At 39.1% G+C, this 26,295-nt stretch overlaps 1 protein-coding gene and 1 long non-coding RNA gene across 6 annotated transcripts in view; one reads left to right on the top strand and one right to left on the bottom strand.

Moving 5' to 3' along the window:
* Positions 1 to 26,295, bottom strand: part of TNFRSF19 (TNF receptor superfamily member 19) — a 52,449-nt gene that overhangs the window by 5,994 nt on the left and 20,160 nt on the right. For all 5 annotated transcript variants that reach the window (XM_081004183.1, XM_081004179.1, XM_081004180.1 and 2 more), the window contains 5 exons: positions 25,156 to 25,266; positions 19,649 to 19,827; positions 17,764 to 17,849; positions 1,179 to 1,343; positions 124 to 249 (listed from right to left, as the gene is read on the bottom strand). In XM_081004183.1, the coding sequence (XP_080860309.1) occupies positions 124 to 249; positions 1,179 to 1,343; positions 17,764 to 17,849; positions 19,649 to 19,827; positions 25,156 to 25,266 (667 nt within the window). The remainder of the gene's footprint in view (positions 1 to 123; positions 250 to 1,178; positions 1,344 to 17,763; positions 17,850 to 19,648; positions 19,828 to 25,155; positions 25,267 to 26,295) is intronic.
* LOC308476582 lies at positions 20,562 to 21,520 on the top strand. Its single transcript, XR_013985978.1, has 2 exons — positions 20,562 to 20,885; positions 20,921 to 21,520. It is a non-coding gene; the product is annotated as an uncharacterized lncRNA (long non-coding RNA).

Below are 26,295 nucleotides of genomic sequence, written 5' to 3'. Positions count from 1 at the left end.
CAAACTCCTATGAAGAGTATAATTTCAGAATTTGATCTTTTAACTTTTCTCTTTATCTCTTATGTCCCTGCTGCTTGCACTCGTCCTTTCCCCATAAACCTCACCCAAAATGAATGTACTTACGACATATCTGTGATGGGTCCCGCTGACATTGGCAGCATGTTCTATGAGCATACACATTAAGTTGTGGTCTGTCAAAACATGAAAGCTCAGAGCCTTCATAGTGAATATCCTGTGATCGCACAGACCCTTAAGAATAGAAAAGACATTTGAAATGGTTAAACTGTCTCGGTTTTGGTTACAGTTTTTTCTAATCATAACCAGCATAATTTCACATTCATGTACAAAATTTATTCAGTGACGAAGCACTTCATTATGAATCATTTAGATCTCTCTGCTTTTGGGTCCACAGTTAAGATTCTAAAGCACTGTGAAGTAACTATCTAGATTGAGTATGCACTATACCTTTAAAGCACATTCAAAGCGCATTTTGCTCCTCAAAGAATTCTGGGTATTGTACATTACCCCTCACAGAGTTACAATTCACAGCAACTCTTAACAGGCTTAAACCAGAATTCTTTAAATGTGCTTTAAAGGTATAGCGTGTACCCAGCCCTAGTCTGGCAGAAGTGTAATAGAAACCATTTGCAGAAGAAGAAAGCTGAAGTTCTTTCCAACCAGAAGTACAGGGTAGACCCCAATTCTAGTGTAGAGCTGAAAGCAATCAAAAGTTGCTGAATAAGAAGTGTTCTTTGTCTGCTTTTTTCCCTATAAGAAAAATCCAGGCATGGATTACTTTTGGTTGTCTGATAGGAAATTATGGTCCACCTGCTGCTATTTGACATTGCTAATTTAAAGAACATCTTTCACACATGATTTTGGTTTGGGTCATTTTTTGATGCATGTGTGGTCTTGTAAATGGGTTCACCACATGCCAGGCAAGACTAACAAGCATCTAGACATGTGGTGGTTGGGCGTATGTTCATCAGATTCACACAACAACCTTTCAATCAATTATTGTCTATGATGTAATCACTCAAGGTGAAGGAAATGCTTTGAGAATCAGCTCCAAAGTGTAATAAGATGCTCATTATGAAAATTCAGGTGAAAAAGTTATTGGTTTTAAAGGCAAAGAAAACAAAGGCAACATTATTAAACATATAATATGGAAAACTTACAGCTTGGCTTCTTTTCCATGAATTGCCTTTTACAATAGATAACACAAAGGATGAGGAGAGCTAACAGTACAGTTGCCAGTGCGCTGCATATCACAGCAGCTAAAGCAGTGTCTCGTGGACTGGAAGCAGTTGATGGGATTTTCACCAGATTCACTTTTGTAGTGCCTAAATAAAGATAAGTACATATACTTTTTAGCTATATGAAATCAGATGCAAGGAACATCCAAGAAGCACTTAGTGCTTAGAGGAACAACATCCTCAAAAACAAATATGAGCATATTTAATGCAGCTTATTCATAAATGTAATGCCAGACATTAGTTGTTTTGACATAACTGTTTTCTAAACAGCTTGGGGGTGCTCCTGGATTTAACCTTGTTACTTCAGAAATTCAAGTGGTCCAAAATATAGTGGTCCAATTACTGATTTGAGTTGTATTTAGAACTCATATGACCCCTGTTTTATAACAGCTGCACTGGCTGCCAGTTCAAAGCCCTAAATTGCTTAGGTCCCCAAATATCTGAAAGCCTACCTCTTTCTCTAAAGACCCTCTTAGGTCTTAAGATTCACCAGAGTAGGACCCTCTTGGTAGTTCCACTGTTCTCAGAGGTCTGGGGTGTGGGGACCCAGGAGAAGGAATTTTTCTGGCAGATTGTGGAATTCCCTTCTCAAAGAGGTGTACTTTCATTGTAGTTTTTGTCACATGCTTTAGACACACCTCTTTACTCTGGCCTTTGATACTTATTAGGATTCAAACTACTTGTGACTGTAATTTATTTTAAACTGTTTTTAATGCTGTATTTTATATATTGCTGTAACCCTTCCCTGGGACTTTCTGGTGAAGGACGGGTAATAATAGTAATAGACGGGTAATAACAACAATGTTATGAGAAATACAGTTCTATAGTGGTATAAGAATTGCATGTTCTATTGTAGAATCAACTTCTATGAAAATTCATGCCATAGAATCTATCCACTGATTAAGCAATATAAATGAAGAATCAGCCAAGCCACAAAGCAACTGCTTAAATATCAAATACATTGGAAACAAACCTTTGAGCACAAATTCTATTGAGTGAGCAGAACTTAAAATATATATTTGCTTTCTTCTCTGCTTTTCTGATGTAATAGGAATTTTTAAACATGTTTTCACAGCAACACTGTAGCAGACAAAGTCTCCTACCAGCTTTGCCCAATTTACACCATCATAGAACTAAAGAGTATTTAGTGATGGTTCTGATGTATCAAATATGAACCCTGCTCTCCTTCCTCTCATGTGCTTAGCTTAAAAAAAGGTAACTTCTTGGTACATCCAAGACAACAAGTCTTATTGTTTGCACAGATTTTCCAGGATCAGGTTACTGATTGCATCACTGGTTTGGATTAAGTAATTAATGGTTATAAATGAAAAATAAAATATTTCAGCAATTAGAACAGTATATCGGCTAAAGGTTTTCTACATCTAGCATATTAAGTAGAGTCCACCACAGTATGTTTTCCACAGGTTTTCTTTATCACAAATCACCATTTATTAAAACTTAAGTTTCATTTTTTAAATGTTCAGATATTTTGCCACAAAGTTAACCCCAAAGAAGAAACAGCATAAAAAAGTTCAGAAAAAGAATCTAAGACAGAAAATGTATTAGCTTTGAAAGCCTGTATGCACAGATACTTAACAACTAGAAGGATTCATAAGCCACACAGCTGATGAGTGTAACATACATATTTTCCATGCTAAGGAAACTTATTAAAATACTTGGGATGTTCCAAGAGTCATTTTATCTTAAGCTGCAAATGGAGATCAATGTCCTCAGAAGGAATTCATCCAAGGACCTTTTGCCAACTTTGAATACTAATGATCTGGGCCATTCAGGGAGTGGCCAGAAATAAAGGGGGTTATTATTTTCAGCATGCCACAAACAACAGGGGCTGAAAATGTTTAAAGCTGGGAACAGAGCTTGGATCTGAAGTTGTTCCTCAATTCATGTAAGGGAGGGGCAATAATCTGCCTGCATCCCATACCATTCCCAAGGACCTTTCAAGCCCCAGCATCAGATTTTCAGGGCATGCAAGGGGCTGCAAAGGGAAGGAGCTGGAAAGCTCCATTCTGCAAACATGAACTCTTCTTCTTGTTGTTAATTAAAATGTTACAGTATTAAAACACAAAATAGTGTTTTTTAATAGATCAGTAGCTTGAAAAGCATTTTCTCTCATAATAGATAAACTAGTATACTGGAGAGCTGCAGGCAATGAATCAGACCGAAAGATGGCTTGAATATAAATAGCAAAGGACTTGCTGCAAAGATGACTGAATGTGTGCTAGAGCGCACGCACGTGCGCGCACACACACACACACACAATCATTGCACGCTACTGCAGACTGAAAAGGTCTACTTTTTAGTTTCCTTTGCATTGTTAAGTAGTCCAACAGAGCTTTTCCAGGTCTAAAGCAATAGACATTGATTTGGTACGTGAGGCTTTACAACCCTCAGAGGTATGAGTGACAAATATGCAGAGGCACTTTCAAGGGCAAAATTGTTTCTCTGTAATGACTGCAATGCCACAGTTGTGACAGGCCATTGAGAGGTGTCCAATGCACCATTTGCTCAGACACTGTAGAATTTTTTTCATTGATTGAAGCTTGCGGATGTGAATAAGGTGCTTATATCTGTTCAGCCAACTTGCTGTCTTGATCCTTCATTGCTTATTTGTACTTGCTGGGGAGTATTATCCAGGTGGGTCCAGGGAGTTATATGAATGTGTCATTTAATAAGGAATCAGCCATCTTGAAAAGGTAGTGCAATGACGCCTGCTTAAAAACTCCAACTCTGGACCACTTGTGAGAGTGGTGACAGCTCAGCTCCAGGCACAGGCTTAGGCCTGCTTTTGGGACTGAATTGGCCTTGGTCACTTAGATGAGCTTTACCAGGAGAGGGACAGAGGGAGTTCAACCCTGTAAACTCTTGCTGGCTCTCTCATCAGCTTTTGATATCATTGACCAAGGTATAATCCTTGACTGGTTGTGTGACTTGGGAGTTGGGCACACTGTGTTCCAGAGGTTTGACTCTTATCCACTAGACTGGTATCAAAGAACATTAAGTGACTGCACCTCAGTCCCCTGCCATTTGTATTATGGGGTGCCACAGGGGACTATACTGTCCCCCATGCTACTTAATGTTCATATTTAGTTGCTGGTAATGATCCCTACGGAAGTTTGAAGCAGTGTCTGCATTATGCTGATGATACCCAGCTTTATTTGTCTGTTATAGACTGTGTACTGGTTTACAGTAATGGGTTGAGTGAGGGTCAATAAGTTGAAAATGAATCCTGGCTAGACTGAGTTCCTGTGGGTGGGTGGTTTCCAGGTCTGGGGGTTGGGTAATGTGCATGTTTTAGATTACACAGGTACACAGCTTGAGAGTTTTCAATTCTTATTTGTTCCTGGAAGCCAAAGTGGCTTCAGTGGCTGGTATACCAACTATGTGAAGGAGCGCCTCCACCCCCAACGTTCTGCCCGGACACTGAGGTCCAGCACCGAGGGCCTTCTGGCGGTTCCCTCACTGCAAGAAGCCAAGTTACAGGGAACCAGGCAGAGGGCCTTCTCGGTAGTGGCACCAGCCCTGTGGAACGCCCTCCCACCAGATGTCAAGGAGAAAAACAACTACCAGACTTTTGGAAGACATCTGAAGGCAGCCCTGTTTAGGGAAGCTTTTAGTGTTTGACGCACTATTGTATTTTAATATTTTGTTGGAAGCCGCCTAGAGTGGCTGGGGAAACCCATCCAGATGGGCGGGGTGTAAATAAATTATTATTATTATTATCATTATCATTCTTTAATATTCTTTAATAATCTGTAGACGCGGGTGGCGCTGTGGGTAAAACCTCAGTGCCTAGGGCTTGCCGATCATATGGTCGGCGGTTCGAATCCCCGCGGCGGGGTAAGCTCCCATCTTTTGGTCCCAGCTCCTGCCCACCTAGCAGTTCGAAAGCACGCTTAAGTGCAAGTAGATAAATAGGGACCGCTTTATAGCGGGAAGGCAAATGGCGTTTCCGTGTGCTGCGCTGGTGCTGGCTCGCCAGAGCAGCTTCGTCACGCTGGCCACGTGACCCGGAAGTGTCTCCGGACAGCGCTGGCCCCTGGCCTCTTAAGTGAGATGGGCGCACAACCCTAGAGTCGGACACGACTGGCCCGTACGGGCAGGGGTACCTTTACCTTTAATAATCTAGCCATTGTGTCTGATGCATTGGTAATCTCTAGAAAGGGCTACCTTAAAGTGCTCTATATGGGGCTTCCTCAGAGCTGGGTCCATAAACTGAAGTTGGTGCAGAATGCTGTAGCAAGGTTACTTGGAGGTGTTCTATCAAACACATATTGAACTGTACCTAAAGGACCTGTACTGGTTGCCAGTAAGTTACCAGATCAAGTTCACATTTTTGTTTAAACCTATAAAGTCTTGAGCAACTTGGAACCAAATGGCCAGGGAAACCAAGCCAGATGGGTGGGGTATAAATAATAAATTATTATTATTATTATTAACCAGGATGCCTGCAGGAGTGCCTTGCTTCCTACTGTCCTGTCAGAGCATTGTGCATTGCTGAAGAGACCCTCTTACTGGGCTAATCTTGATTGGCAGCAATTGGGGTGGGGGCCTTCTCTCTGGTGGCCTGCTTTCTACTGAATCACTTGACTTTGGAGTGCTGACATGTGCAAGGGAGGATATTTTGGCACTTGTTAAAAATGTACCTCTGAGCTCAAGCCTTTCTGGCATTTCATGTCAATAATTAAGCAAGCCTTTGGCTTAGGGCTGCATTTTATTTTTATTGGGATATTAATGTATTGTTCATTTTCTGTTCATTTATGTATTCATTGTTATTTGTACAGTGTCTTGCTGGTATAAGGTGGTATATACCGGTAAATACTTTGGGTAGATGTAGATCCACTGAAATTAACAAATGTGACTAGGTTAGGTCCATTAACTTCAGTTGCGTCTCCTCTGAGAACTTAGTTGGATACAACATTTTTGCGAATAGATAAAAAACATGTTTCTTTTGTTCATTAGCCTTCATCAGACATTTAACAGAGTCTATAATATGTGTAGGGGTGCAGTGTCATGACCATCCTACACATGTTTATATTTAGATGTACAGACCACTTCTTCATATGTACAGTTGGTCTCTATACATGTTATAATGAACATTGGTCAAGGGCAGATCCTATTGCCATAATGCCACCCTGTGAATGATGGATGACTGAAGTAGGCTAGCTATTATTACCGCTGTTCACAGAGGTTTCTTTAAAAATATGCAAAACCTGTTCACCAGTGGTAAACTAGGATGACTGTGCACACAACAACCATTGATTCCTCTTTCAGACTGCCTTCAGTTCTCTGGAAGCAAGCTATAATCTGTCTCCAGCCCAAATGGGTTCACTCATTGCAGTAAAAGACATGAGGAGGCTTATTTCTTGCAACTGACATGAATTGCAGTGCTTACAGAAGCCCACATCAGTACAGCAACTTCACAGGCAAAAAACAACAAAGATTTCATGAGACAAAAGATCAGAAGAAAGCAACCCAAATGTATTAGCTTCTGAAAACATGTAAAATCTGCCTGTTCCCACAAGCATGCCTGGACAAGACTGAAAGTCTATAATTTCCTGAAAAATGATCTTTGTAGTCATAATGGCTAGTTAGGAGACCAAGCACTGCCAAAATATGGTAAAATAACTATAAAACTCTTACATGTAAAAAACAAGCTGCTATGCCAAGCCTACAAAATGTACTGAATTGAAGTGAGGAGTCATTTTCATGCGATGACCTCTATTATGAGCTCCTACATTCCCTGTGCAACCTGGCAGCAAAAGAAGAATAAAAATATATGTTTGGGGAAAATAAGGGTGAAGGAATGACCGGGGTACATGGAAAGGGCAGGAAAGAAAAGGAAGTAACCAGACAACTGCAGAATGTGAAAGGCGGTTCAGGTTAATAACAGAGCATGCCTGGATCAAAAGTTCCATCCACACTTATATTGTACGGATATGTTAAAAGGGATGATTCATGAGTCCTCAGTACATAATTCATCTTGCTCTGTTCATACTTTTATAATGTTTTTAACACATATACTTCCCAATTCCTTCTTTCTTCATAAACTTCTAGCTGTAACGACAAAGTTTACAGCCTCCACAAACCAGTGTACCAGAACTCAAGACAATTTAGTTGCACTGAAACTAATGGAATGATTTCATTAGTGTCAGTAGACTGGGGTGAGCTTTATCAATGCAAAAAAAATGAAAACAAAAAAGTGCTGGACTGGATCGAACAGACAGCTGGATCAAATAGGTGCTCCTTCCACTCAAGGAAAGAAATATTCCGTGAGTGGAAGTGCAACTGTGGATCCAAGCCAATGTTACTCCAGCACAAAAGGGATGATAAAATACACTGACAGGGACAAGTAGTTCAGACTGGGGTATAACTTGCAAGACAGTTATGATTATTTTAATTTATTAAAAACGCATGTTTAGTAAATGTATCATTAAAAAAAGGAAAGAAAGCACAGCTTTAGTTAAGGGGACTCATGGTGGAGCCTTTAGAGCATGGTATTCCCATAGCCTGAGTACATACCATACTTTTCTGTGTATAAGACTATGTTATTTCCCTTAAAAATCAAGCTAAAAAATTGGGGTCGTCTTATACATGGGTATAAGGGTGGACGTTTGATTGGTTGCCGCTGCGGCTGTTAGCAGCTATTGTGCATGTTATTGGTTGCTGTGTCAATGGGTGGTGTTGATTGGCTGACGCTGCGGCAATTGGTCGTGTGATTGGCAGCTTTTGCCAGCAAGGGGACAGACGTGAGGTGGATTTTGTGACGTGTGCAGGTGAGCGATTTTCGGCAATCCCCCCCCCCCAAGAAAAGCTCTACAACCCTGGGTAATCAGCTCAACAACTCTGTGCCATCTCCACATTTTCTGAAATTTGAGTCCCCCAAAATAGGGGGCATCTTATAGATGGGGCATCTTGTATGTTCATGCAAGATGTATACTCATCTTTGCCCTTTCATACCCAATGATGAAAACTTTATAGATTATCTCTTTTGTATTGTGGTCCATGCCTGATTCTTGAACTTTAAGATATAATTTGTTATGAATAGTTTAGCAATTTGAGTCAATAATAAAAGTGGTATGATTCAATATTACTTTTTTATTCAGGTGCATAAAGGGAACAGAAAAAAATATGACCAATGGAACACTGGGAAGCTTTTCTCTTTAAACAAATATATGAGTTGTTATTTCATTATAGAAATGAAACTAAGTTAAATTGTGGCTGTAGTGAGATAGATTTATTATTGATGGGAAACATTTTATTTTTCTTAGTATATACATAATATTAGTAATAAATATTTTTCAGACTGTTTCTTGGATTATTTCAAATAAAAATTCTTTATTCTGCAAGTCAATAATGTTTTTGCAATCTCGATGTAAACTCAAATGCAGGGTGTTCTTTAAACAAAAAAACCTGAGCAATATTTGTGGTTATACAAAGTAATCCCAGCTGTATAATATAAGCAGTTGCTAATATACAGAACCGTTGACATTTCCCCAGTAATTTTTTTTGAAATACTGTATTCATATATTGGATTAGAAATAAAACACACACAAATCCTTAATTTATCTTATTTTCTCTTTCTTTTCCCTCCACTCCTTTGTGACCATGTACTTTCCAGTATTCATAACTTTACACACAAAGCCATTCAAGGAACACAGCCAACTGCTTATTACATCAGACTATGCTTTCCACTGTCTACTATGTTCACTTAGAAGTCTTATTTCTAAATTAATTGTTAAAATGTTTTTCATTAATAAAGGGAATTGTAAGAATGTTCATAAAAAATAAGAATGTATTGTGTGTTTGCAAACTCTGAAACAGGGGGCAAAAAGCACTGAACATTTTATATGATTAAATAGAATGAACACAGATGAATATTGAATAACTTAACACAAAAATATTACAGCCATGGGTGTAATCCTGCTGGCCCCTCAGACACAGAACAATATCCTATAGAAGTTAGTACAACTGCTACTTCCATGCTGTGTAGCCTCTCTGCAGGCTTACAGCATACTGTTAGATGTTTCTCACTGTCTGCTAGTCTCCACACTCCAAGTTGAGGCCTTCTGCACCTGCCTTAAAGCACCTAGAAAACTTGTTCTTCTTCAAGGATCTGCGTGTTTGTTCCAGGACTAGCCAACGCACTGGGCTCCTGAGGCAGAACAAGTTGCTGCATGCTCCCAAGTGAAGTGCTGAAAGTTTACTTTGGATTCTACTGACTTGCTGCACACCTGGCAGCATATTAGCAGCTAAAGATGAATACAACACATTGCTAAACTAGCTCCTAAGCCACATTTGTTCTATGCATGTGAAGCCAGTAAGGTTTTACCTTGTCCTACAACTTCTGGAAGTAAAGACTAGAGAAGCTAAACAATTTGAAATGTACAGCCTGAGCAAAATAATCTTTCTGGTTTTCAGGCATATTAGCTTCTCATGCAAACAAAAATGAAATGCCACTGAAAAATTATGGACAATACAGTAAATTCAGAGAACAAACCCAACAGAATGGATGTAGATAAGATCTATACAATCTAGTTGTTCAATGAGCTGCATCTAGCAGATTAGTCACTACTTAGCCTTCAATACTGCTTTCTAAATTCAAAGCATGAATACTGTAAGTCGCCTTAAGGGTCAGCCTACTGATAAATATACAAGGCCGACCGCAAAGAGCATCCACACAGTATAGGTCAATCATTATCCCATTTTCTCTGAGGAATTTCAAGTTCACTTAAATCTGATAACTGAGCAGCTAGCTCTTTGTTAATAAAAAGTAATGATTAAGTTAAATATCTTGCAGACATATTATACCTAAAACAAACACTCACTCAGCCTCTGGCAAAGAATGATGCTAATTATAGGATTGACTCAAGAGATGAAAGGTTGCTTCTAGTACTAACTTGTGCAGAAGGCTGGTTAAGAGAAATACTGACATTCTCAATCCCTGTAGTTCAAATTAACACCTTCTTCACCCTTTCCACATCATAAAGTTAAAACATTACAGGCTATTGGTATAATCCTTTTAGTTCATAAAACTCGTGTTTCTACCCTTGGTATATGCACCAAGATGTGCCTGTTAGGGGAAATGGAAGGACTGTGTACGCATCTCATATCTCCTTCCAGTTTGACCATGAAGGAGTGTGGCTCTACGGTCTTACAGCAGAATGGAGAAAGTTGAGCTGGGATATCAGAGACATGCACAGACCTCCTTTTAGACAGAATTAGGCTCCCACAGGGGTCTAAAGAGGCCCAGGCTTCTTCCCCTTTTGAAGCCCATATCCATAATAAAAATAAAAATGACAAGTCAACACATAAAAACAAAACAAGGTACCCCCACCATTTCAACAACCAGAACAAGAAATAAAAATGATATGTATGACAGCACGTCTGAGAACAAAACTCACAGGTAGGATGGAAAAAATTTGGACAACTGAAACTCCCTGGATTCTCACAACTTTAGGCTGCAAAACTAACCCACATACCTGCGAGTAAACCCCACTGAATTCAAAAGGGCTTACTTCTGAGTAGACATGGTTAGGATTTCACTAATCATACTGTGAGGGAAGAGGTTAAATCACACCCCACACCCCGAGATAGGCCACAATAGCTGTAAGTGCTTTATGAGAGAGGAGCAATAAGACAGGTATTTGTTGTGGCCTATATGTATCCTCTGGGCTCCATATATGTATCTGAGTAATTAATATGGATAAACAGGAATTCTAACATAACTGAATTTATATGTCAATGGATAGCTATTCAAACACAAGAGCTGTTTTCAGTTTAAATATTCCTAAAGAAACTGGAAATTAGCCAGCTTAATGTACGTTGTAAGATATTTGAATACCACACAAAATACCCGTCAGAAAAAGGCACATTTTTTACAGATTGAGCAGGAAGAATATATTCTATCTTTAAAGCTTTGGTATACAAACGACCTTTCTTTTTTCTCCATCAAGGTAAAATTAATCAAGTAGTGTGAATAACCATGTACAGAGCTGACTTGCAAAACACTGAGTATGCAACCTGCTTGATAAACGCAATGGGACATCCCTAGGGTGCACTGTTTTCAGTCATCCAGAGTCTCCTCAGGAGGGTGAGGCCTAGTCAGAGAATAAAATACTGAGACAGCACTTTTAAAGGTAATTTTAAGAAAAGCTGGAGGGAAAGAAGTCAAGTCAGTAAGCCAAAAGCATGAGTGGCATAAATATGTTAGCTGATTGTCTTAGAGGTGCTTCAGAGGACTTCTGAGCTCCAGGGAAGGAGCAGTCTAGACACAAAATTGGGGGGGGGGGGGAGGCAACTCCGTATGATGCATGATAAATAAAGCACCTCGGTTGTCAAAAGAAAAGCACTGACTTGTGTTTTTTAGCCTCCATACATGGCTACTTATTAACAAGGGAGTTTGGTGGAAATAATGGGGACAAAAAGACTTGGGCAGCACATTTATTTCAAAGTGTGTCCAGCTGAAATCAACGTGGATGTATTTTTTTAAAGAAAATAGAATTAAGAAACTAGCAGGAATGGGTAGTATTCAACTTAGTTTGACTCAGAGCAGACCCAGTGAAATTAATGAACCTAATTTAGGCATGTTCATTAATTTCAATGGGTCTGTGAGTAAAACATCATCCAATGTTTTGAACATGTTTCTGTTATACAGACGCAAACATTTCATTTCTGCCTAATGCTCTCTCACACCTCTTTCTGCCTGATAGCTCTGAGAGGCCGGGCAGATGAACTAGCTATAATCTAGGCATTACAAGCTTCTGAAGTGTGTACCAATTGATAAGGAGAAAGCAACTAGCTACAAACTGCTTATAACAAAACACAGGGAAGAAAAAGCAAATGGAAAATTCTCTTCCTGCTGTTATTAGTTGTGCACAATTAAGTACAACAACAACAATTTATTATTTGTACCCTGCCCATCTGACTACTTATTTCTCTATTTCTTTAATGCATTGAGCTACTCATTTTCCTCCCTTTACTGGTAATATTAGTTTTGCTTTTTTTCTTTCTTGACTCTTGATACAAAAGGATTAATGCTAATGCAGAAGTCTCTAAGAATACCTTTTACCTATTTAAGCCCTGAGACAATAGGCTGTGTCTTTGGCTTTTGTAGACCTTTTGAGGAAAACACTAGCAGGAAGGGAGGTTTGTACAGTGAACAAACTAGCCATTCATTGTGCCTTATTTCCTTAAGAAAAATATAAAGCCACCAGTGACTGGCAGGCCACAGGAGAAAGTAAAAGGGAATACTAATGTCACCTAAACGATAGTATCTCGATCTCTACTATCTGCAATTATTAAAATGAATTCTAATCAAATACAAACCTGCTTCCTAACCCCCATAGTACAATCAGATGGATCCAAAAGGAAGCTGGAGAAAAAATGCAACATAAATGAGCATCATCCATGAACAGCCAGCATGGAAAGTCTACAGCTCTGTGACAAAGGACATGCTATGTAAGCAGAAGGACCCATGGCGCAGTTCACAGCATTGCTAGTTCAATTTATTTATTCAGTTTCACATTTTAAAACCCCCTCTAAAAATAAACATTTAAAAGCCCATTCCACTAGCTTTTAAGAGCCCTTGAAAGAAATACACTTTTCACTTTGCACCACACACCATCCCACTATCACCTTGCAATCTGGCTAACAGAGCATGAGGAAGCCATGATGCAGCACGATCCTCTAGTGTACTGCATTTTGTCACTTAGATGACAAGTGATTGAGAGAAATGAGAAGATGAAAAAATGCCACCTTTTTCTCCTTTGCTGCTCCTGCACCCAGCCAATTCACCAGGTAAGGAGATGGAAGGGGGAATGTTTGAGGCACATGGCCAGTGGAGGTAAGCAAACCTGCTCCAAGGCAATCAAATTTTATTTTGAGAAACCTGGAAAATCCTGAGCCAAACCAAGGGGAGACTTGGAAGATTTGTCCTTCACACCCACACCCACACACCCAGTGTGTTGCTTACATTTCATGACATCTAAGCTTTCTTTTCATTTCTGACTTGCAGTCACTCTGAACAAAAATTACAGAATGAAACAAAACTATAAACTTGTGAAGCTCTTTCCATAAACCTCGATTCCAGAATATGCCTTTGTCAAATGACACTATTTACATTATCTTGTTTTGCCACCCACCCAAGGTTTCTCCCCAGTAAGTGGCAAAGTTGTGGAAAAACTAGTTGAAGTCAGCTAGGTGCACGCTGTGCTTTTGGCTAGCATAGGATAGGCCTTAGGGAAGGAGCGTACAGAAATTTTGGCAACACTGCAATGAATAGCGAAACTGTACCGTGTATATCAGTGTTGAAAGTGTTGGGTCAAGCAGAAGGCCTCTGAACAGGGGCAACAGAATTCAGTTCTAGTTTTGCCACTCTTTTTAAAGCATAATAAGAGCCATATTGATTGATTTTATAAGCTGGGATTAAAAGGTCTATGGCCCTTTATATGACTCTTCCAAAATTCAGTGCAGCCCAAATATAAGACTACTGCTACTCCATTCCAGGCATCTTACTAAATACAGACCTATGCAATCCTACCTGAATGTGATAGAACAGCAGAGTAACCGACATAAAATGCTGTGAAAACTCTCTTCTAATCAGACTGATATAAAGCAATATTTATTTTCCACCTTTCCTCCAAGGTGCCGTAGAGGCTCCCTCTCCCCATTTTATCCTCACAACATTTCTGTGAGGTAGGTTAGACTGAAATATGGTGAAATGGGAATTAGAAACTTGATCTCCCAGGTTCTTGTCCTAGTCGTAGAACTCTAGGGTTATTGCAGTCGGAAGCAGTGTCCAGGCAGAAATGGGAAAATCTGGATGAATGGCAACAGATATGTTGTCAACTTTGCCAAAAGGAGCTCAAAGCTCAACAACTTTTGTGTCCATATTTTCACTTTTTGAAATATGGCAACCCTAGCTACTACATCACACAAAGGGCAAATATGATTACAATATCTGAGGTGACATTTATTCCTCGTATAACTAAACACTAATGATGTATAATTAAACTATTAGTGATGACAAGGCACGCTTTTAAAATTCAATTTAGTTGCAACTGATTGTATTTATGATACTTCTGCAAATGACCTTCATTTATAAAAGATATAATCACTGTAAGGTAACAAAGAAGGGTGTGATAAAATCAGAGAAAACCTGTAGTTTAATTCATTTATAGGATGATTGTATTAAACTAAGTTATCAAACTGATTTCACTTGTTTAACGTTCATATTTCATAGTTTAATGAGCAAAAGATCTGAAGCTAACATCACACTATTAAACTGCTTAATATTGTTATTTCAACTTTCTAAAAACTCTCTTGCATGCCAAGCTTACCTTCACTAAAACCGCTATATATACTTAATATCTGGCAAAACACTTGTTTACAAGATGATACATATCAACCTCAGAATTCAAAATGCTGGGAAAAATAAACATCACTGCTTCATATAAAAATAGTATTATGAAACTGTATGTCTTGCAAACACATTATGTGAAGATAAAAGGCTTTATCACCAGCAGTCAAAAGCAATGGAATAGAGAAACACACAATGTCTTGATGTCGTGAAAACAGGGAAACTGTACTAGAAGTTACAGGGAGCCAGGAAACTAGACATGCAGCTGCTGTTTTTGGCAAGAGCCATGCGTTAGGAAAACATCTTCTGGCCTAAAGTTCAAAACATAGCTATAGTTTAGTCAGAAAATCTTGCAGAAAATCAATGCTTTTTTATTCCAGACACTGAAACATGAAGCAATCCAAAATGACCGCTCCCCGCATTAACTGGGGGGCGGCTTTTGCGTGGTTGCGCGCAGCCCCCCCTGGAGACTACTAGACCCCCGGCAGGGTAGCTGGCTTCACCGCCCCCCCCAGCTGGATACCTGGAGGTTCCCACCTAGCCTCATCAATCAGCCAATCCCGGCTGGGGTGTGTGTTGCCAAGGGAGTTGGCCAGGTAGAGTTAGGACCGCCTACACTCACAACAGAGGGTGTAACTTACCTGTTGCTCCTCAGTCGGCTCCTGAACTTCCCCCACCCTGCCCTCCCTCAGTTTATACCTTCTTTCGCAGTTTAACCTTCTTCCTTACAGCTATGCAGGCACTGCTGCGGTCCTAGATGGTCATCATTGAGGGATCGGGAAGGAATTTCCCTGCATTGGCAGGTTCTGCCTTCCCCGTAGCAAAATGTCACAACTATGGCAGTTTGTAGGCCTTGGGAGGAATCCTTTAGTCTATCTTCTCTCAATGGGGGGCATGAAGCAGTGACCCACCCACCCCCTGCGGCGGCGATCCCAGGGTTCCCCGTTAAAGGGGCTATTTTGAGGGGAGGCACTGGCCATACGCCAATGGGTTGTTAGTGCTCTCCCCTACGACGCGGCAAAATGGGGGGCGGGCTCTCTGCTTGAACAGATGTTCTCCAGAGTCAGCCCAATCCCCACACACTTTGGATAACCCTGATCTTCCCCAGATCTCCGGCTGGGGACTGGAAGGGAAAAACGCCCAATGCCTAAGCCAAAGTCTTTCTACATCTGAGAATTTAATAAAGTTGTGGCCAATTTTAATCCCGTAACACGTTGTCAGGTATCATTATTCCTCCCGGGGGTCGCCTGGGGGAGGGGTCTCCGCCTGTCCATGCAAATGTGGAAGAGCAAACGTTTTATACAGCTTTGGACAATCGGTGGTGAAAATAAGATTAGCCCACATCTTGACTAAAAGAAGCTATGCAAAATAGGTACTGCCAGTGAAATTGTTCAGCTCTCATTCTCAATGAGCTTAATGTCTGCTATTTTTTAAACATTCTGCAACCAGTCTTGGAGAGCCAAGACTTAACAAGGGCTTGATTATTATTTGTTGTAATGAATTCCATCTGATTTTAAAAAGTTTTAAATAAATAAAACCCATCAGAAGATAACTGAGTAAAATTTAATGTAAGGTTTTTTTGTATACTTTCCTACCTTTATTAAAAGTTTTTTTCTTCTCAATACAGAAATAATTGAATATACTGTACATTAATTTAGTATTGTTTTAATTTCTGCTTAAAATCTTGCACTGCCATTGTACAATCAAATTTCTCTGTAAGTAAATGCAAATATTTGGACTTGCTATTTTAAATGAATTTATGCATAGGCTTCAGTTGCTATTATCATATGACACAGAATTTTTTGTTTACCCTATAAAGTTTACCCAAGAACGATAACAATTCTCTTGGCCTTTTACACCCCTTACTTGATCATTAGAAAATCCTTTCAACTTTCTGATGGACTTTTAACAACTCACAAGCAGCTTTTCCATGAGTAAATATTTAAACCATGTTTTAAAGAGGTCTACAGAGAGAGTGAAGATGAAAGCTAGCCCTGAAATTTATAGCCAGTTGGGTAATAATCAACTGCTTCCAGCATTCTGTAGTCCTCATTAATGCCCCACCATATGATGGGACTTTAACTCTGGAAGTGTAGCCTCAACTTGTATTCAAGAGCAAACAAAAATTTGCCAAAGCATACACATTGTGATTAATTTATATAGCCACATAACCTTAATATTTGCAACTTTTATCTATTTGAGATAAAGAATTAGCAGTGTACAAATGTATGCTTAATACTTGAATGAATTTGAAGCATTATGCAAAACATTATATGTTCTTACTAAAAATGCATTATTTTATTCACACATTACTATTTTATTTATTATTTATATCACACCTATGTATACTGTTCTTCGCACAAATAAAAACAAATTAGAAAACTGCACCATGAATGGCATCAAAATACTAGAAAGATAGTTTGATACCAGAACTCATTATTAAACAGAACTACAGACACTGTCGGTTCATGTCAATATTAAAACATAACACATGTGACCCATAGCAAAATGTTAGTGTGGGACACAGCCATTCACAGTTCCAGTTGGTTAGCCATGCCCTTCTGCACAGTACTCCATTTCATTCCTCCTCTTGCCATAAAGAGAAGGCATCCATTAAAACTACAAGGAAGCAAGGGCATACAAACAACTCCAGGATTATCCCCACTGCCAGGCTCAGCTTCAAATCTGGGATTGTTCTGCTCAGAAGTGAAGAGGAGCCAAGGTCAACAAGAACAAGGGCTGGGGAACCACTCAGAGAAACAATTACTGGTTAACATGCTTGTACACTATTCATCCATTTGTGGCTGAAGCTTGTGCTTCATTCTGCAAGGGACAAGGCTCTCGAGTACCAGTTCTGCCTGGAGAAGGGCTGCCTAGTGTTTGTCCCATGTTAGAACCTGGGACAGTGCACTGGGAAATCAGCAGGGCCTAGGCTACACAGCCTCTTTTAAAAGGCTAGGATTATCAAGCAGTTTTATTTTAGTGATATGCCATTTGCTTTTCTAGGTGAGGTATTTGTGGCAACGTTATCAGTTTCAATTATCAAATTCAATTCAGCTGTACATGTTTAAAAAAACCCAAACAAACCTGAATTCAATATCATACTATTTTACTGTCAGGAGCACTTACAGTGAGGTTCATAAGGAGGTGGAGGGTCACCACAAGGAACACATTCCATATCCTGAAAGCCCCCAAGCTTGGTTTTTCTATAGAATCTGAAAGACAGAGGAACAAATAACACATTCCCCATGTTGTCTACAAAATTTTAACAGCAGGACATACAGACATATTTCATAGATAAGGAAGAGTGTACCTAGAGAACAGCCCTGGAAAAATGTGAGATCATGCAGTAAATCAGTGACTAAGTTAGAGGATAAAATCCAATGTCCATTAATACCGAGAACAGATATTAAAGTTCTTAATGGGAGGGGGAAGGGAACAATGAAACCAGCTTTCCTTTTAGCTATTTCCCCACCACCACTTGTTTCACAGTAGTAACATCAATTTCCAACACCACATCACCAAAGAGCAGCATTCTGAGAAAGGTTCTGATGAGTGTGGGGACCTGTACAACATTCCAAACAGCTTATGTATGGAATTTCTGCCCATTCCCCCCCACCCGACAACAGTCTGTACATAATGATAAACAATGGTTTGCTGTGTTATGTGGATGAGCCTCTATAAGACCATGTGAAGCACTAGGCTAACATACTCTCCCATCTGTCCTCCCATGCAGCTGGGAGGAGAACTTCTACCAAGTTTCGATTCAAAGAATCTTGGCTAACTGTTATGTACAAGCTGGGAACCATGATTCATGGCAAATGGTTAGCCAAACAACCATATTAATAAATTCATGGTTTGAAGTTTGCTTGTTTAGCAACTAACCATTACAGTGGTACCTTGGTTTACAACCAAACGGAGGTCCATTTGTAAACCAAAACAGGTTGTAACCCAAGGCGTGCTTTCGCTAATGTGGCCTTCAAAATTTTTTTGTTTGTAATCCAAAAAAATGGGTTGTAATCCAAAAAAAGGTTGCAAACTGGGACATACACTTCCGGGTTTGACATGTTTGAAATCCAAAACATTTGCAAACCAAGACGTATGCAAACCAAGGTACCACTGTATATGATTTAATGTTTTTAAAGTAATGCCAAGCTGAGATTCTTTGAAACCAAACCTGGGAAAAGTCCTTCTAGCCATGGAACAGGAGTGGAAAGGAATAAATAACAAAGTTTGAAACTTTGTTTAAGGGCTCATGGAGGCTCATCCACATAGTGTTAAACCATGGTTTTGTGTATATGCAAATATAAGACCAAGTCTTATATTTAACCATATATGAGAATATTTTAAGCTCTTGTTCCACAGCTGTGGTCACTCAAATAAAAGAGATCTCTACCTTTTTAAAGGTAGTGCCATCTTTCTGATAAAATTCTATGTGTTGTGCTGTGAAATAAACCAACTCTTCAGCACTAGCTTAAGCACGGTAGCATTAAAAATTAGAATTTTTCATGTCAGAGTGATATTATGTTTACAACTTTTTTAAAATGACCAGAAAAGCATGTGGAATACAGTAAGCCTGCAATTTACATTGGGTTATGTTCTGGGGATCATGCCTAAAGCCAAAATAGTGTCTAGTCAAAACACATTGGGTTCAATGGCAGGTGGGATTGCCAAAGTCTTTTTTTCCTGGATGCCCACCCTCTATTTATTTGTTAAGTGTAAAGCTGAATGTGCACAAGCTAAATATACGTAATTTGAGGGGTTATTGTACATGTGGTTAATGGATTTCATAGTGCTGGAATAACGTAATGTTTCTCATTGAAGCACTGAAGTATTCATCAAGGACATGAAATCAGTCCTGAAGATATAATCAGCAAAACAAAAAGGTAGAGTCATCAGTCTATGATGGGAAAGCCAGCCAAGTCTCAGATTGTAGGGCTTTCTAAATCTGAAGTGTGTTGTACTAACCCTGCAGACAAGTTATTTCTAGTTTCCTTATGATTCCTTAACTCACCCTGGCAAGCAGTCTCCACAAACAGCATTGCTGGTAGCAGAACAATTGGCTTTCTGAAATCGATTTATTAGAGCGCAGTCCAAACATGGTTTGCACTTCTGAAAGCCCCTGTCCTCCTTGAATCTGTTTGGTCTGCATGTCATGCACTGGGCATCCTCCCCATATCCAAAGCCGCATTCCTGTAGGGATTAACAAGCAAGAACACACTATTCAGAAATTTAGAAGCGTGAATAAAGGGAGATTGCAAGGATGAAGCAAAGACTCAGTGTAATTATTTCCGAGAATAAGACTTTCTAGAGACAAAAGCAATCCTTTCAGCAAGTTCAAATGTGCCTTCCACTACTAATAATCTCCCTTACTTCTATAAGCAATACTTATTCATCTACTTTATTTGAGAAACGGCTAAGCATTTGAATGATAAAGGACTCCATGGTCTCCCACAGCTACATTATTACAGGCTTATGGGAATTATTGAGCTGTCCATTATTAATTAAGCTAGGTTTGTGAAAATGCAGAAGCTCTAAGTTCTTAGACACTTACACCAAAACAGGAAAAATAAAAGCATATCAAATGATAGTAGCTAAAATAAGAAAGTAAATAACCATTTGCAACTGTTTGAAATATGCATCTTTCATCTTTATAATAAAGTACAAAACTCTGCTTTTCACTAAAAAACAAGGCATCATGGATCCAATTTTTAAAAACCCAAATATTAACTACCAATATTAACATGTTTTCAATGTTTATTAGCAACACTGAGAACATAGTGAGGAGCTGGTGCTATGTATTTAAAATAGCTAGAATATGATAAAACAAAAAAATTCCTTCCAGTAGCACCTTAAAGACCAACTAAGTTAGTTCTTGGTATGAGCTTTCGTGTGCAAGCACACTTCTTCAGATACCTTTCGCTTGCACACGAAAGCTCATACCAAGAACTAACTTAGTTGGTCTTTAAGGTGCTACTGGAAGGAATTTTTTTGTTTTGACTATGGCAGACCAACACGGCTACCTATCTGTAACTAGAATATGATAGTAATTTATTTAGCAAAATTGGAGTGCAAATTACTTTATTTAAGGAATGTGTGCACCTTCCTTCAATATTTCCAAGGTGGTTCACACAAATGATATAATACAATAAAACAGCATCAATGATATTAATAAAATAGTAAAGCAAAACTGAATAAAAACAGCAACATAAAATATACCATTAAGTTAAAATTCTTGAGAAAATAAAAGGGTATTTGACTGATGTGGAGGATACATTACCTCTAGCGCTCTGAGAAGTGAATTATTTAAGCAAGGTGCCACTATGAAGAAGGCCTCCCCAGTCACCACCACCCGACTCATTTTAGATGTCTGGGGAGGTCTACTGAAAATAACCTCCGTGCATAGGCAGGTTTATGTGGGAGTCCACCATGTTGCTATTTTAGAGTGCTCATTATAAAGCCTTCCCTTACCCAATTCCTTGCATATTTTTGTGGCAGTTTGCAGCCACTGTTTGAGTGCAAATTTAAAATGAATTGGTTTCTTCACTGTGTGGTACCAAATGTTTAGGGGGTCATACAGTAAGCATGATGACATCAAGTGCTATGTAGTCAACCAGATATGGTCCTGCGATGTCACTGAGTTCTCCAGTTGTCCTCACTCTAAAAAGGGAGTGCAAGTGTATCCCACACTTTCCTATTTCTTTGGGAAACCCTTTCCCTCCTTGTAATTTTCTATTGCCAAAACCAGCCAAGTGGTGTCTTTCTTGCAAAAGCTAACTCTACAAAAGCCCTCTGCTAGACATAATGATTAGCTTTGCCTTTAGGAAGCAGCTGAAAGACTCTCTCATTTGGCTTTGGGGAGGTTAAAGTTATGCCTGTTGTTGAATTTTTTTTTTACTAAGATCCAATTCTTATTCAGAGTCATAAGAGTGGGCTACAATGTTCATAGTGGTCCCTTTTTGATAATAATAAGCACCAGTACGTCATTGCTGCAAATATATTCCATAAACAAACTGCAAGGGATATCTGCATTTATATTGTTCTGGCAAATGGTAGTGGATAGGGGTGATATCAGGAACAAGAGTTTTAGAAACAGACACTTCTCCCACATCCTTCCCTTAAATACTAGATAAACTAAAAACACAGCATTTTTATATGAAGTAATTTGTTTCTTTTTAAAAAGCATATTGTATTCTGAAATGTGCATATTGTAGTTAGAGTTGCAAAGCATATTGTTTGAAAGAGCTAATTTTGAAGGACAAAATGTTATCCAGTAACTGCTTCAAAATAGTTCCTTTGAAAGACTTGCCAAAGATATGGAAGATATGTTTTAAATAGCACATACAATAGACCAGTTTCCTGATTACTATGTTAAAAGCAAGCAAGATAATCTAATGTATATCTAATTTAATGGACAAAGAATTGGACAAAGTATAATAATTTATTTAGAAATTATCTATAAGCCTTCAGACTGATGCAAGCTATAACTAGGGCTAAACCCAAATGGCCCCTCAAATTTCACAGGCATATTTGACAAGGCATTAAAGGCAATGCATTTTGAGTGAGTATTATTTTTTGGGTTTAGGAAAACACTCACTGGCACTCTTGAAGTTCTGTCAGGCTAGTGGCTGCCATTCCTCCCCAACCTCCATATCACAAAGAAAGAGGCACTGAATTAAGGGAGAGAAACAAAAACAGTGGCTGCCACCTTGATGGCTCTTCAAGAGCTCAAATGTCATCAACCACTCCCCAAAAGAAGCCTGCTAAAAACAGTGGGAGGGACATGAATCTGACCTTTAGACAGTTTGTAAGTAAACCAATTCTTAACTTCCAAACCTGTGGTCTTTTCCTATGCTGGGGGTAGAGAGATGTTTTGGAACTTACAAGAGCCTATTTTAAAGGTCTAACATTCCTTATTTCCATGCTTTAGTTTGCTGCGTATTTTGTGATTTTAAATCTCTGCTAAGGGTTCTCTCATCAAAGAGTACTTGCCCCAAACTTAAGATCTTGGCAACCAGGAATTTTTACCTGTATTTTCTTGAACCAACAGATACAAGCTGTGTATTGCTAACAGCGTACTGCTAACAGTGGTTCCATCAAACAAGGGGAAGTGAATTGTTGTAGTGAATTCCATAGCCATGAGTTAATAATACAAACACACATGAAGTTTATTTCCTCTTCTTCCCTCACCCCCTCTCTCTCCCAAACAGCCCTGTCTCTCTTCCCCGTACCCCACTTTACTGGCTTCTCTATCAGGGCTTGGTCTAGTCATTTCATTGCTGGGACAAGGGTCCACCCTAGAAGATGCCATCTACCAACTGGAGACAGCAGTAGAGGAAGCCACCCAGGGGCATGGACGAGCCACCCCATTCCTTTCTCTCTGCAACCACATTCTGCCCCTTCTCAGTGCTTCATGCGACAAAGTAAAAGAAAACATAAAGCCCTGTGTATTCCTAAGCATTTGAGTATTTTACTTGGGGGTATCATGACCCCCAAAGACTTTTCAGATATATTAATCCAACAGAGTGACAGAACTGGAGTAGAGGCAGAACTTTTAAGTCAGTCAGCCTCACTGACTCAATCTTCTGCTGCTCTCTTACCAAAATATCCCAGGCCACAGAGGGCTGGCAGAAGGGGGGGATATGGTAAGAATATGAAGGACCAAATGTGATCTTCCCAGAAGAAGCTCCAGCGAGGAAGCTGGGCAGAGAATGACAAGTCTTTTCCTGTGAGAACCAAGGCAACAGCCCCCTCCTCATTCTACCTCCCCAAATCTCTCAGTTCTGTAGTGAGCTTCCACCTGAGCCCATAGTAGAGGATAGCAGCAGCAAATCAGCTGAGAAAGGAGAAAGCTGCAGCCTGAATGAAACTCCCGTTCTGCCCCAGCAGGAAAGGGAAGAACAGCCAATGTTTTGATTTATACTTGCATGTGAACATGTATCTTACATGTGTATTCACTGTAAGATACATGTTCACAAGCAAGTATAAATAAAATGTGGTTTTGGAGATCTTTAATATGGAGGCAGTTGTGTACCACAGGAGTCTGGATAATGCAATGGTAGAAAGATTTGGAAATTAGACAAGGTAGAAATTGGAAGGACAGGTAAAACAGCAATAGTTATCTATTCTGAAGAAGTAGGGAGAGCAGAAAGACACCATTCCATGAGTTCCACCATAGCCTGCAGGTGTGAAGTAATGACTTTATATTTGGGTGGTCCTGTTTTGCTTCCAAACTTACAGGCACTTGGCCACCCAAGCAAATGGGAGGAGAAGACTCTGCCCCTGGAGATCTAAGTATCATAGGTTGTTGAACAAAAATCAGGTAAGATTTTTAATGAGCAATGTTGCTCTGAGGTGTCAGAAACTGAAGAGCTAATATTTACCATCTATCCAAAGATAAGAGATGAAAAGAAGCAGTTAACCAAGGGAGAGGCTTTCACAAAAGATGGTTAGACAACCCTAAGTAAATCTAATCTGAGTCACCACCAGAATATCGCAACTTCTGTCATGAACTCTCAGTGTACACTACTTTCTATGGGAAACATCTTGTCTAAAGGACTATTATCAGAATTCATCCACATTTGGATTTGTTGTTGTTGAGCTCAAATTAGGCAAACCAACCATGGTTAAGAAAAATCCACTGGGGGTTTGACCACAACCCCAAACTTTAGTTTAAAACAGACACAATTTGTAAGCTAACAAGAAACCATGGATTCACTTCTCGGTTTGCTGTTAACAACAGCAAGTTGCCTAGGGTGGGTTCAGATGTTCAAGCAAGTCACAACAAATAATTATTTAGCTTTACATGCAAATGCAACCAGTCTGTAGCATAAAAATACTTTCTGCTCTTCCAAGTGGCAAAAAGCACATAGCAGCAGTATTAAATGTTATTTATGACACTCATAAGATGCACAGCTTTTCATTTAACTAAAAGCAGTGAAGAAAGGGTGTAATGTTCTTTAAGAATAAAATCTCCTACTAAATTTTAAGCTTGTGGATGCTCTGAGCAAATCAGTTCAAAGAAAGCAGAAACCACAAAGCTTCTGTTTTAACATTTTTACTCCAGAATCAAATATGGCTAAGAATCTAATCACATATTTCATGTTTTTGTATATAAAGGAATGGCCTAAAAGTTATGAATAGCCTCATAACTATATAAAATGACTCTGACAAAGTGTATCACAGAATATTGGTTGCTGTGAATACCAGCTGCTGTGGAACACAAATGTGAGGGTGCCATTGTGCATGTGTCATCTTTGTGGGCTTCCCATAGACATCTGGTAGGCCTCTATGGGAAAGCAATGCTGGATTAGATGGGCCTTTGGGCCTAGCCTAGCAGAACTGTTCTTAAAATTCTTAATACTAGGAATCTAAATATTTTTAACAAAACACTCGCTTGTCATTTCTAAGTGCCATTTCACAACCCTCAGTGACTCAATACATAATACTCAAGTTAATCTCAATAACTGCGAAATAGGATCAAAAGAAAAAATGGTTTAGAGAATGTGAATACATGCATACCTTAGACAGTTCCATGCCAGGTCCACATTGTTTGCATAGCATACAGTTTCCATCATGATCTCTGAACTCTTGCTCTCTACAGTCTCCAGTTTCACAAATTACAGTGTTTGTCTAAAAATGAAAATATAAAATTAATTAATAGTGCTTCAGTTAATCTCTTTCTATTGGTATAATCCTACATGTCTTGCTCCTCCCCCCTGGTGCTTTCAAGGTGTTGAGATTGCGCTCCCTGGCTGCAGTCCTGTATGCACATATCTGGGATTAGGTAAATGCCATCGAACGTTTGGCATCTGGCCCTTCTTAGGATCCAGAGCCTCTGACACCCCACACTGAAACACTCCATTTCAGGCCTTTTTGCAGGCTATAGTCAGTGAGAGGACCATTGGCAGTAGCCTCCAATCTTGCTGGTTGAAACAGTAACCTTACATTATTGGAGCTCTCTTTACTGGTGGATAAACCTATGCTTTATCCTAATCACCTCCAGTAGGAAAAATCTTTGAAAGCAAATTACTGATGCAACATCTGTGCTTAGATTCATTTTATCATTAAGACATGTAACTGAAATAGTTGTAACTTTTATCTATCTAATTAAATTGGTTTAGAAGCAAAGTCAAATTGGTGATATGTATCTGTGGTACCTTAAAATAAACATTTGTATTTTTGAAGTGTTTTCCTAGAAGTAGATGCTATCGACAGAAATGCACCACCCCTCACTGAAGCAAGTTGGATCTATTAGGAAGCTAAGGAATCGTTAAATTAATTTTTTTAAGTGTACAAATATCAAAATTCTATTGACAAACAACGTAAGCTAAAATTACAAAAATCATTAAAAATCACTAAGACAAAAATAATATGCTACATCTTAGTATTTTAAATTGTGCAAAATAGGTATTTACTCAGAAATAAGTCCCACTGTATTCACTAAGGCTTACTGACAGAGAAATCTATTTAGCATTACAGCCTTACACACATAACTCCCATTTAAAATCAGTGGTACTTAAATTAACTATGTGTTTAAGTCCTACACACATTTGTGAGACAAATACACATCATTTTCAATATTACTTCAACATTATTATTCAAGAGCGTGGGTGGTGACTTCTAAGTATTGTTATTCTGCAAGTATGAGCTAGAGGTTTG

This window comes from Podarcis pityusensis, assembly GCF_964106645.2.
Source record: "Podarcis pityusensis genome assembly, chromosome: 4".
In the NCBI taxonomy this organism is placed as follows: domain Eukaryota; kingdom Metazoa; phylum Chordata; class Lepidosauria; order Squamata; family Lacertidae; genus Podarcis; species Podarcis pityusensis.
This window is presented reverse-complemented; position numbering and strand designations above follow the sequence as displayed.